The 12,888-nt window shown below is 45.7% G+C and overlaps 1 protein-coding gene across 2 annotated transcripts in view; it reads right to left on the reverse strand.

Moving 5' to 3' along the window:
* LOC141088709 (microsomal triglyceride transfer protein-like) overlaps positions 1–12,888 on the reverse strand; it is a 181,832-nt gene that overhangs the window by 24,627 nt on the left and 144,317 nt on the right. For both annotated transcript variants that reach the window (XM_073574883.1, XM_073574884.1), the window contains exon 11: positions 4,497–4,709. In XM_073574883.1, the coding sequence (XP_073430984.1) occupies positions 4,497–4,709 (213 nt within the window). The remainder of the gene's footprint in view (positions 1–4,496; positions 4,710–12,888) is intronic.

Below are 12,888 nucleotides of genomic sequence, written 5' to 3' on the forward strand. Positions count from 1 at the left end.
CATCAAGGCTGGTTATCAAGAATAGAGGGGTTCCCATGCTGTCTTTTTTATTATTTAGATAAATAATTTTAAAAAATGGCATGGGGTCCCACCTATTTTTGACAACCAGCCTTGCTAAAGAAGCAGACAGCTGGGGGCTGGTATCCTCAGGCTGGTAAGGGACCATTGTTATCCCCTTCATCCGTCAGCCTATAAATAGCGGCCTGCAGCTGCCCAGAAAAGGCCCATCTATTAGATGGGACAATTCTGGCACTTTGCCCAGCTCTTCCCACTGCCCTGTAGCAGTAGCAAGTGGGATTAATATTTGTGGGGTTGATGTCTTTGTATTGTCAGGTGACATCAAGCCCACGGATTACTAATGGAGAGGCGTCTATGAGGCAACTATCCATTACTAACCTTTTCAGGCAAAGAAAAAATGAACTGCACCAGTGGAACCCTTATGTCACACCTGGAGATGATTGATCCTTTTGTTTCTGAAATACAGTGGAATAAATCAACTGGTATACAGTGCTCAGCATGAAAAATCACATATGTATTGAATTTTCAAAAAGAAATGCGGCACTCACCATGTTGAATCTAGTGTTTCAAAGTCCTTTATTTCACCATATGAGGCATGGACAGTGAGTCGGACGTAGAGGTCAAGGAGGCATGCGGGGAGTGAAGAGATGGATACAGGGGAAACCACACCGTTTTTTTAATTTACTTATTTATTTAGAGCACAGGAGACGGCTAATGAATACTCCCATCAGCCACTCCTGCTCTCGCTGTTATTAGTGGCAGCAGGTGTCGGATGATGGGAACGGTAGTCCCATCAGCTGACACCAGTGACAGGAGGTAAACTTTATACCTCTGATCCCAGCTGAGCGCTCACTCTGTCTTTTGACAGAGTGGGAACCGCGGCTCTCTGACTGGCGGGGATGATTTCATCTCCGATCAGAAGCGGTGTTTGATGCACTGCCATCACATGACAGCATGACAAACACATGGTGTTCGGGCAGCCGAACCCGAACAGTAACACGGACTTCTTTGTAAAGTCTGTGTTCGGTGTCCATGCCCGAACTGTAGATGTTTGGTGCGGACATCCAACTTTACTGTTCCGCTCTAGACACTACATAATGTGTTGTTGAAAAAGATCATCTACTCTATCCTGTGTATGGGTGATAACTTTCAATGATTTATATTTCCATTTTAAGTAGATTTTTTTTTTCTACTATAGCTTGTACCATGTACCATTATTAATATAATGGGAATATAGACATAAACCATACATGTCGTTTTTTTATTTTATTTCTTTTTACTTCTGTTAACTGTGGAACAAAATAGTTCTCTGGATTTAGTAGTCTCATTGCATGATTAATTTTGGACAATTATTTTTCTTAAAAAAAAAGAGGGGGAGAAGCCAGCGCTGCTTGTGGTCAGAACGTAATACATAAAGTGTGAAAACACACATAGATTTCAATCTGTATTCAAAAATGAGACATTTAGCAAAAAATTGATAAATTGTTTGAGCTACCCCGCCACGTCAAGGCAGTCTCGTATGGGGAGTCCTACTCTACGTTTATTATGTTCGCTGTGCCATTACGGCCTCCTAAATGTATAAAAGAAAGACCTCATTACATGCACACTGTACCTCAAGCATTTCAGAATCGCTCCTATGGCACCAGAGAGGACAAGCGCAGATAAAGATTAGCCAGGTCCATGCAGACATTTCAGGTCGAACCTCCAGACTGCCTGACCAGCACCACGTCCTTTATCTGTGGTGCTGGTCAGGCAGTGTGGAGGTTGGACCTGAAATGTCTGCATGGACCTGGTTAATCTTTACCTGCGCTTGTCCTCTCTGGTGCCATAGGAGCGATTCTGAAATGCTTGAGGTACAGTGTGCATGTAATGAGGTCTTGCTTTTATACATTTAGGAGGCCGTAATGGCACAGCGAACATAATAAACGTAGAGAAGGACTCCCCATACGAGACTGCCTTGAAGTGGCGGGGTAGCTCAAACAATTGATCAATTTTTTGCTAAATGTCTCATTTTTGAATACAGATAGAAACCTATGTGTGTTTTCACACTTTATGTATTGCGTTCTGACCACAAGCAGCGCTGGCTTCTCCCCCTCTTTTTTCTTGATATTGGTTTTGTGGCTGACCACCACTGTAGCCGTGCGCGCTGGGTCATGTACGCCATTCTTTCTGTTTTCTTAGTGATTGATCTAGGCTGCTGTTCACATTAAACGGCAACCCTGCCCTGCCCTAGGCTTTATTTGATTACGCACCTGTATCTGGGCCTGGATCGTCCTTTATCTGTGGTGCTGGTCAGGCAGTGTGGAGGTTGGACCTGAAATGTCTGCATGGACCTGGTTAATCTTTACCTGCGCTTGTCCTCTCTGGTGCCATAGGAGCGATTCTGAAATGCTTGAGGTACAGTGTGCATGTAATGAGGTCTTGCTTTTATACATTTAGGAGGCCGTAATGGCACAGCGAACATAATAAACGTAGAGTAGGACTCCCCATACGAGACTGCCTTGACGTGGCGGGGTAGCTCAAACAATTGATCAATTTTTTGCTAAATGTCTCATTTTTGAATACAGATAGAAACCTATGTGTGTTTTCACACTTTATGTATTGCGTTCTGACCACAAGCAGCGCTGGCTTCTCCCCCTCTTTTTTCTAATTATTTTTCTTAAGGATTTATATACATGGCAATGTTGCTTTCACATTCCTTAGTTCCCCAGTTTCATATTGCAGGCCTATTAGGGTTTTCTGTGCTATATAACAGCATCTCTATGAGCCTTCTAACTCTTTTCTAGAAGCGTTTTTTTTAGGATATGTGCACGTTGATGTGTTTTTATTTGCATTTTTCTCATTCATTTGAATAGATGAAAAACTCTACAAAAATACTCAAAGAATTGACAGGCCGCAGATTTAAAAAAATGCTTTGAAGGTTCAAATCCACAAGGAAAAAATAAGCACACACGCATGAGATTTCAGAAAAAAATGCAGTAAAAATGCAGCATGTCAACGGGGCATGACTTCAGATGTCATACTGACTTCTAGCTATTTGCTGCCTAACTGGAGGAGGCAGCTGTCAATCAGCATGATGTCGGCAGTCATGCCCCATTCAAAGGAGCAGCCCAGAAGAAGAAGAAAAGCTGCTCTGTTAGGCCTCCTTCAAGTGTCCTCATATTTTCAGTACTGGAAAAAACAGTACCGGAGATATCCATGCCCGTGTGTTTCATAAGTGTGGCATACCTGTGGGAACCGTGTGCCACATCAGTATCACAGGTACCAGCTCCTGAGAAAAGCTGGCACAGTTTGCGCTACTCTCAGGTGTCGGGTGCTGAAGACAGCTCCCATCATTGTCCCATACTCTCCCTACGATCATCAGCGAGAGCAGGGGACAATGTTGAGCATTGTATTCAGCCCCGCTTGTCTACATTGTGTGTAAAATTAAGAATATTAAAAAAAAATTAGATTATACTCACCTCAACACCTAATCCCCTGAAGCCATTGTCCCCTGTAAACAAACAAACATAAAAAACAACACTATCCTTTACCTGCCCGAATGTGAAAGAATCCAGAGTGTCCCACACCATAATCCATCTGTGTGACATTTGCTTATCAGCATGAGCAGTGGCCTGAGGCGACCGCCCACGCTGAAGAACTGCTAAAAAATGAACATGTCAGCGTGTTTTGCCCATGGACACACGGTCCGTGGAACCACACTGACATGTGCGAAGACCCATTCACTGACGTGTGAAGGAGGCCTTAATGTCGATAAACTGAATAGCCGTCATTAGCAGTCGGTGACCACTCTGTGCCAGTGTCGGGTAGAACAGGCAGGTAGTTGCCTCACTTAGCAGGCGTCTGTTTTTTTTTTTTACTATGGGTCTAAAAACTATTAGTCTTGGACAACCCCTTTAATATCTGTAAGTTTTTTTTAAGTTCTCCATTTGCTGCTAATAAATTGGAAAATAACATTTTATTTCCTTGAGCTGAAAACTCTACAAACCTAACACTTCTCAAGGCAAACTACAATTCAATAAAAGAACAGAACTCTTTTGTCCCGAGAGTTTTCCACAGCATAAAACAGATTTCACGCTCTTGACTGTATACAGACTATGAAGTGTAGGAGTGTTAGGTCTTTATGGGTTGTCAGTCTCTTGTTTTTCCATCCACTGACAAGCAATCCTTGAACACTGCAAAATTTTAAAGATGTCAGATGAAAAATATTCCACTTTCTTGATTTTATCAATTGTACTATAAGTTCCCCAACACTCTGCTAGACAGATCTGTGACTTTAAAGGTGGTTGTGCCCTGGATTGACAGATTCACTATAAATCTATCTAGAGGGGTATAAAGTACTCAACAGCTACTCTCTGCAGATGTGCCAGCATGGCAAGAAATAAGAAGAGCACATAACAAGGATAATTATTAATATGACCAGAACAATCTAAATGTTACTGACATGCAGTAAAAAAAAAAAATCATCAACCATATACCTGTGTAGATAGAATCTCTGCTGGGAAGCTTTGCAGAGCAGACAGTGCGGTGCTGCACACTACTCCTGTGTGCTCCGCTGCATACTGAAGTACAATGGGGATAGTTTCAGGGAGCTGAGCATTCTTCAAAGACAGAAGGTATATTTTCATCTCTGTTTCATCTTCTGCATTATTCAGTCCTTCCAGAAGCGTGGCCTTTGCAAGTTCAACATCCTGCAAAAGTAAAGAGATGAAATAATAATATGGATCTGTCCGAGGCAAATATTACTGATTAAACTTATAAATATTGTTTTCTTTTTACATGTACAGTGGGTACGGAAAGTATTCAGACCCCTTTAAATTTTTCGCTCTGTCTCATTGCTGCCATTTGGTAAATTCCAAAAAGTTCATTTTTTTCTCATTAATGTACAATAAAAAAAACAAATGTAAACATTTTTGCAAATTTATTAAAAAAGAAAAACTAAAATATCACATGGTCATAAGTATTCAGACCCTTTGCTTAGTTTTGATTAGAAGCACCCTTTTGAGCTAGAACAGCTTGAGTCTTCTTGGGAATGATGCAACAAGTTTTTCACACCTGGATTTGGAGATCCTCTGCCATTCTTCCTTGCAGATCCTCTCCAGTTCCATCAGGTTGGATGGTGAATGTTGGTGGACAGCCATTTTCAGATCTCTCCAGAGATGCTCAAATGGGTTTAGGTCAGGGCTCTGGCTGGGCCAGTCAAGAATGGTCACAGAGTTGTTCAGAAGCCACTCCTTTGTTATTTTAGCTGAGTTCTTGGGGTCATTGTCTTGTTGAAAGGTGAACCTTCGGCCAGGTCTGAGGTCCAGAGCACTCTGGAAGAGGTTTTCATCCAGTATATCTCTGTACTTGGCCGCATTCATGTTTCCTTCAATTGCAACCAGTCGTCCTGTCCCTGCAGCTGAAAAACACCCCCATAGCATGATGCTGCCACCACCATGTGTCATTGTTGGGATTGTATTGAGAAGGTGATGAGCAGTGCCTGGTTTTCTCCACACATACCGCTTAGAATTATCACCAAAAAGTTCTATCTTCTTCTCATCAGACCAGAGAATCTTATTTCTCATAGTCTGGGAGTCCTTCATATGTTTTTTAGCAAACTCTATGCGGGCTTTCATATGTCTGGCACTGAGGAGAGGCATCTATTGGGCCACTCTGCCATAATGGTCAGACTGGTGGAGGGCTGCAGTGATATTTAACTTTATGGAACTTTCTCCCATCTCCCTACTACATCTGTGGAGCGCAGCCACAGTGATATTGAGGTTCTTCTTTTCCTCTCTCACCAAGGCTCTTCTCCCATATTTGCTCAGTTTGGCTGGACGGCCAGGTCTAGGAAGACATCTGGTGGTCCCATACTTCTTCCATTTAAGGATTATGGAGGGCACTGTGCTCTTAGGAACCTTGAGTACTGCAGAAATGTTTTTCTAACCTTGGCCAGATCTGTGCCTTGCCACAATTCTGACTCTGAGCTCCTTGGCCAGTTCATTTGACGTCATGATTCTCATTTGGGCTGACATGCACTGTGAGCTGTAAGGTCTTATATAGACAGGTGTGTGCCTTTACAAATCAAGTCCTATCAGATTAATTAAACAAAGCTGGACTCCAATGAAAGAGTAGAACCATCTCAAGGAGGATCACAAGGAAATGGACAGCATGTGACTTAAATATGTGTGTCTGAGCAAAGGGTCTGAATACTTATGACCATATTATTATTATTATTATTATTATTATTTATTTATATAGCACCATTGATTTCATGGTGCTGTACATAAGAAGGGGTTACATACAAATTACAGATATCACTTACAGTAAACAAACTTACAATTACAGACTGATACAGAGGGGAGAGGACCCTGCCCTTTCGGGCTTACATGCTAAAGGATGGTGGGGAAGGAGACAGTAGGCTGGTGGGTTGCAGCAGTTCCCGTGTTATCTCCGGTAGTGGTGAGGAGGTAGTGGGGTCATTGCAGGCTGTAGGCTTTCTTGATGAGGTGGGTTTTCAGGTTCTGTCTGAAGGATCCGAATGTGGTTGATAGTCGGACATATTGGGGCAAAGAATTCCAGAGGATGGGGGTTATTCAGGAGAAGTCTTGGAGGCAGTTGGGTGAGGAGCAAATAAGTGTGGAGGAGAGAAGGAGGTCTTGGGATGACCGGAGATTACGTGAGGGAAGGTATCGGGAGATTAGTTCAGAGACATATGGGGGAGACAGGTTAGAGATGGCCTTGAAGGTCAGTATTAGTAATTTGAACTGGATACGATGAGGGAATCGAAGCCAGTGAAGAGATTTGCAGAGGGGAGAAGCGGAGGAGTAGTGAGGAGAGAGATGAATTAGTCGGGCAGCAGAGTTAAGGATGGACTGGAGAGGTGCGAGGGTGTTAGCAGGGTGTGAGGCTCTGAGCCATGTTCCTGTTCTGTTTGACTTTGCCCTTACTTTTGCCCTTATCAAAGATGGAGTAAGTAGCTTCACAAGGGGCCATCTTGTTCCTGTTTGACTTTTCCCTTACTTTTGCCCTTATCAAAGATGGAGTAAGTAGCTTCACAAGGGGCCATCTTGTTCCTGTTTGACTTTTCCTGTTTCCTGCCTGCTGTGTACTAAAGGGACTCAACACATTATACCTGTGCTTGTGTATCTGGATCTTCACCTGCTGCCAAGCTTGGAGAACTCGCATTGTGCCTGCTTCTTCTATACCTCGGGATTCCCTGTTTGTTACTTACCTGCTGTCCTGCCTGACCGCCTCTCCTGTCCGGATCTGCTCTGCTTCATTCATCTCTGCGGCCTGCTCTCTGCTTGAAGCCCGGTCCAGGCTCAGGACTTTAGGACTGTGTGCTCCCGGACCTCAGACTCTCGCCAGTTGGTTCGTACAGACTCTACCTGCTGCCAGAACTTGTATCTGCTTACCATGTAATACTGAAGCCTGCTTCCTGCAATACCCCTGAACTATCTTTGCATAGTACTGTGACCTGTTGCTACAATACAATACTGAACCTTTGAACATATACTGTGTCTGTCTTCTCTGACCCATGCTACCGAGTTCCATAGAACCTATAGTACCAATTTGACACAGGGAGACCACAGAAAAGGATGCTGCAGTAGTCGAGGCGGGAGATAAGGGCGTGCACAAGCATTTTAGTGGATTGAGGGTTGAGGAAAGGACGGATTCTGGAAATATTTTTGAGCTGGAGGCGACAGGAGGTAGAAAGAGCTTGGATGTGTGGTTTGAAGAACAGGGCAGAGTCAAGGGTTACTCCGAGGCAGTGGACTTCCGTTACTGGGGAAAGCGTGATGTCATTAATTGTGATAGGTCAGGTAAGGAAGATCTGTGAGATGGAGGAAAGATGATGAGTTCAGATTTGTCCACATTGAGCTTGAGGAAGCGAGAGGAGAAGGAGGATATGGCTAAGACACTCTGGGATTCTGGACAGCAGAGAGATGACGTCTGGGCAAGAGAGGTAGTTCTGAGTGTCGTCAGCATAAAGGTGGTACTGGAATCCATGGGACTTTATGAGTTGACCCAGGCTAAGGGTATAAATTGAGAAGAGTAGGGGTCCTAGAACAGAGTCTTGGGGAACTCCAACAGAGAGAGAGGGTGGGATGAGGAGGTAGTGTGGGAGTGGGAGATGCTGAATGTGGGCTTTGAAAGGTATGAGGAGATCCAGTATAGGGTGAGGTCTTTGATACCAAAGGAGGAGAGGATCTGTAGTAGGAGGCAGTGGTCAACTGTGTCGAATGCAGAGGACAGGTCTAGAAGCAGGAGTATAGAGTATTGTCCGTTTGGTTTGGCTGTAAGTAAGTCGTTAGTAATTTCGGTCAGGGCTGTCTCAGTGGAGTGATGGGGGCGGAAACCAGATTGTAGATTGTCAAAGAGCAAGTTAGATGAGAGGTCGGAGGAAAGTTCAGCGTGGACATGCAGCTCCAGGAGTTTGGAAACGAATAGGAGCAGTGATATTGGTGATAGCTGGACACAGCGGTTGGGTCGAGGGTTGGCTTTTTAAGGATAGGCATGATTGTGGCGTGTTTAAAAGCAGACGGGAAGGTACTGGATGTTAGCGATAGGTTGAAGAGGTGGGTTAGGGATGGGATAAGTGTGGTGGTGAGGTTGGGGAGGAGGTGGGATGGGGTCAAGTGCACAGGTTGTGAGGTGCAATTTGGAGTAGAGGTGATTAAGCTCCCCTTCGGTGATGTTGGAGAGGGAGGTTATGGGGTTTGGGCATTGGTCTGGTATACAAAGGGGTTGTGGTGGTTGAACAATGAAGACTTGCCTTGTTTGGTCAATCTTATTTTTGAAGTGTGTGGCAAAGTCCTCAGCAGAGATGAGGGAGGTTGGAGGGGGCAGTGGTGGGCGGAGGAGGGAGTTGAAAGTTTTGAATAACTGTTTGGGATTGTAGGATAAGAAAGATACGAAGGTTGTGAAGTAGGCCTTTTTAGCAGAGGTGAGGGCAGATTTGAAAGCGAGTGTTGCCTGTTTGAATGTAGTGAAGTCATCTTGCGAATTTGTTTTCTTCCAAGGATGCTCTGCAGCCCTGGACACTTGCCAGAGCTTTTTAGTGGTGTTATTGTGCCAGGGTTGTATGTTGGTATGTCGCATTCTGCCATGAACGAGAGGGGCGACCATGTCAATAGCTGATGCGAGAGTGGCATTTTAGAAAGCAGTGGCACAGTCTGTGTCTTGGAGTGAGGATATGGATGCAAGTGGTAGAATAGAGTCAGAGAGTGCGTGGGTGTCTAGGTGTGCAAGGTTTCTGCAGGTTGCACATGTTGCTAGACATGGGTGCCAGGAGAGGACAGGGATGAGAAAGTGAGTAGATGGTGGTCAGATAGAGGGAGAGGGGAGGTGGTGAAGTTAGAAAGAGAGCAGAGGCGGGTGAAGACCAGGTCTAATGTATGTCTGTGGCGCCCCTGAGGGTTCAGTTGCCACAGAGGTACTGCACCTCCTCCTGAGGTGTGGTACCCCACCATCCAGGTAAGTTGGAGGCTCCTGACCATGCTCCAACACCTGCACCCATCATCACAAAGTAGTGTAGCAAAGCCACATTGTGGCTCCCTGCTTGGAGTGTAGCAGAGCACCTTTGGTGGCTCCCTGCTTGGAACACGAAACGTGCTGGGAGGCAGGTGGAGTTAGAATACATAAAAGAGTGGGAAAGTTCAGTTCAGTTGAGCAGAGTCAGTGAGTTGAGTGGAGGAGTGAAGATCCCTGGGAGAGGGATGGAGGAAGGAGGTGCTGCAGCAGATCTCAGTGACCTGGGTCTGCTGGCACGGGAAAGGAAAGAAAGAGAAAGACATTGAACGGAAACCTGATCTTCCATGGGAAGGAAAGACTAGTACGGAACGTATGAGTAAAAGGGAACAGAGGACGTGGGTTAGAAGAGAACCCTGCCTAGAAGCTCTAAGCGCAAGGCCGGGGCCCTGTCCCCGAGGTTGTATGGATACTAAGAATCCTACAGCAGACACCGGTGGAGTAGTGGGCTGCAAATGCACTACTCCCATCAATGACTTGGGGGCGCAACAGCAACTTGGATAGTGAGTCGGGACTTAGGAGTAAGGAGTCTCCGAAGCAGGCTACAGCTGTCTGCTGTACAAGTATAGTTCTTGGGAACATCTGTCAGGAGGAACTCCAGTGTAACTCGGTACTAGGAGTACTTCACATCAAAGGCGCTATAAGAGGAGACGTTCAGAAAGGCACATGTTGGCGGAGTGCTGGAAGGGAGCATTCATCTGACCTGGAGGTTGACTGAGTCCCTGACCTGGAGGACACAGCACGGAGGCAGGCACCTGTGTGTACTACAGACTGTGAGTAAAGCTTTGGAACTACAAGCCCTGGGGTCCTCCATTCATTCCTGCGCCAACACACCCTGCACCGCTACATCTGGGTACCCGCTTCTACACTGCCTGCGCCTCTCCTCTACCCGTACATCTACACTGCCCTGGGACTACAGCTACACCTGTGGGGAGCTTCACTATCTTGGCTGCAACACACCACCAGCCCCAGAGGATCTGCATGCAGCGTCGGCTTAACATCTCACTTGCCGAACACCACAGGTGGCGTCAGGAACTAGTCATACAATCGATTACATTTCACCATTTCAATTCCCCCATTACTTGGCGCCCAGGGCCATGGACCGGATCACCGCCGCTGTGACACATCCCGCTGACACCGGCCCGGTACCGAGTACCCCACAGCCCTGGGAGGGCGATCCATTTCCGTCTGTGTGGGTGGCTGAGGAGGACCACTGAGTAAGTCCAAAGGATGAAGTAAGGGGCAGGAGTTTTGAGGCTGCTGACTGAAGTGTATCAGTGGGGATGTTGAAGTCACCCATGATGATAGTGGGGATGTCAGTTGAAAGAAAGTGAAGAAGCCAGGTAGAGAATTGGTCAATGAAGGCAGTGGTCAGGCCTGGAGGTCGGTATATGACGGCCACTTGGAGGTTGGAGGGATAGTAGATGCGAACAGAGTGGACTTCAAAAGAGGGTAAGATTAGGGAGGGAAGAGGTGGGATTGGGTTAAAGGTGCAGTTGGAAGAAAGGAGAAGACCCACTCCTCCGCCGTGTCTGTTGCCAGGGCAAGGAGTGTGGGTGAAGTGGAGGCCACCGTAACACAGCGCAGCAGGGGAGGCGGTGTCAGAGGGTGTCAGCCAGATTTCTGTGAGGCCAAGAAAGGCAAGATTGCGAGAGAGAAAGAGGTCATGAATCACATGAAGCTTATTGCAGATGGAGCGGGCATTCCAAAGTGCTCCATATGATATTTCAGTTTTTCTTTTTTAATAAATTTGCAAAAATTTCTACATTTCCATTTTTTTTTTCAGTTAAGATGGGGTGCAGAGTGTACAATAGTGAGGAAAAAAATGAACTTTTTTGAATTTAGCAAATGGCTGCAATGAAACAAAGAGTGAAAAATTTAAAGGGGTCTGAATTCTTTCCATACCCAATGGAAGTAACACAAAAGGGGACTTAATCTCTAATCACACATGTATAAAATGTAGTGTCTAAGGCCTTTTTACATTTAGCGATGCACCAGCGATCCGACCAGCGATCCGACCCGGTCAGGATCGCTGGTGCATCGCTAAATGATCGCTAGTGAGCTGTCACACAGGCAGACTCACAGTGATGCAGCAGCGTCTCAGCGCACGATACTCACCTTTCACACACAGCGATCCTGACGTCCTCCCGCCCGCCTCCACGCGTCGCTCGTCGTCACAGCAAGAAGCCGCAGCAGGAAGCGCCCGACGTGAAATGGAGCTGGACATTCTCGCGCGATCAGCGATGGGCAGTGGGGGAGCCGGTCGGAGGTAAGTATCACACATAGCGATTTCGCTAGCGATATCGCTATAATGTCACAAAATCGGTGACGTTATAGCGATATCGCTAGCGATATTGCTATGTGTAAAACCCCCTTTAGGAGGTAGCAGATCTTTCTTTTAAAGGGAATCAGTCTCCAGGTATTATCTATGTGATCCAAGAGCACCATGAGGTAGTGGAAGAAAGCCTGATTACAGCAATGTGAGCTGCCTTTTGCCATTTCAATACAATCATTGTCTTGTCAGCAGGATATTATCACTACAGGAAAACTGAAGTAGTGCCTTGTAGTCCAAGCCCGCCCCCAGCAGTGATTGTATTGTGACATAGAGCTGCCAATTAACACCGAAATCTATGGTTATACACAGCTCAATATTTTGGCTCTGCTAAATCTGCAACAGAGAAAACTGTGATACTATCATAACATAACTTCTGCACATTGCTAGAATCGGGGTCTCTGTCTCTACATCATACTGCTGTTAGATTATATAGCAAAACCTTGCTGACAAATCCTCTTTAACAAAGGGCTTCACGTTTGTAAGAACTTAGAAGCAAAATAACTTTTACGGTTACAGTCACTTTGAGAGGTATACTTTGCTTGGTGGTTATATGTATTCTTGGTGGGAAATCAAGAAATAAAATATTGAAAATCATTGTCTGTATTTTGGACTGTGAAAACCACAAATGACTGGAAAGTATCAGGTTGCACCCAAGCTGGCTTAAGGTCCCGTCACACCTAGCGACGCTATAACGATCCCGACAGAGATACGACACGACAGGGATCGTTGCCGCATCGCTATGTGGTCGCTATTGAGATGTCAGACAGTCCAATCTACCCAACAACGGAGCAACGATCTAGCGTGTCATAGCGACCTTTGTAACGATGTCGAGAACGCTAATCCCCACCTTGTCTTGCTTCTGAATCGCTAACGAGGTCGTTAGGCTAGGTGTCAAACGTGACGATACAAGCGACTCAGCGGGACATGAGCGACCAAAGAAATGTCCAGACATTTCGGGCACGATCAGCGATACCCGGCAGGGGGGCTGGTCGCTGGTCACTGTCACACATAGCGATCTT

This window comes from Dendrobates tinctorius, unplaced genomic scaffold (genome assembly GCF_039654945.1).
Source record: "Dendrobates tinctorius isolate UK_male_01 unplaced genomic scaffold, ASM3965494v1 ptg000040l, whole genome shotgun sequence".
Lineage (NCBI taxonomy): Eukaryota > Metazoa > Chordata > Amphibia > Anura > Dendrobatidae > Dendrobates > Dendrobates tinctorius.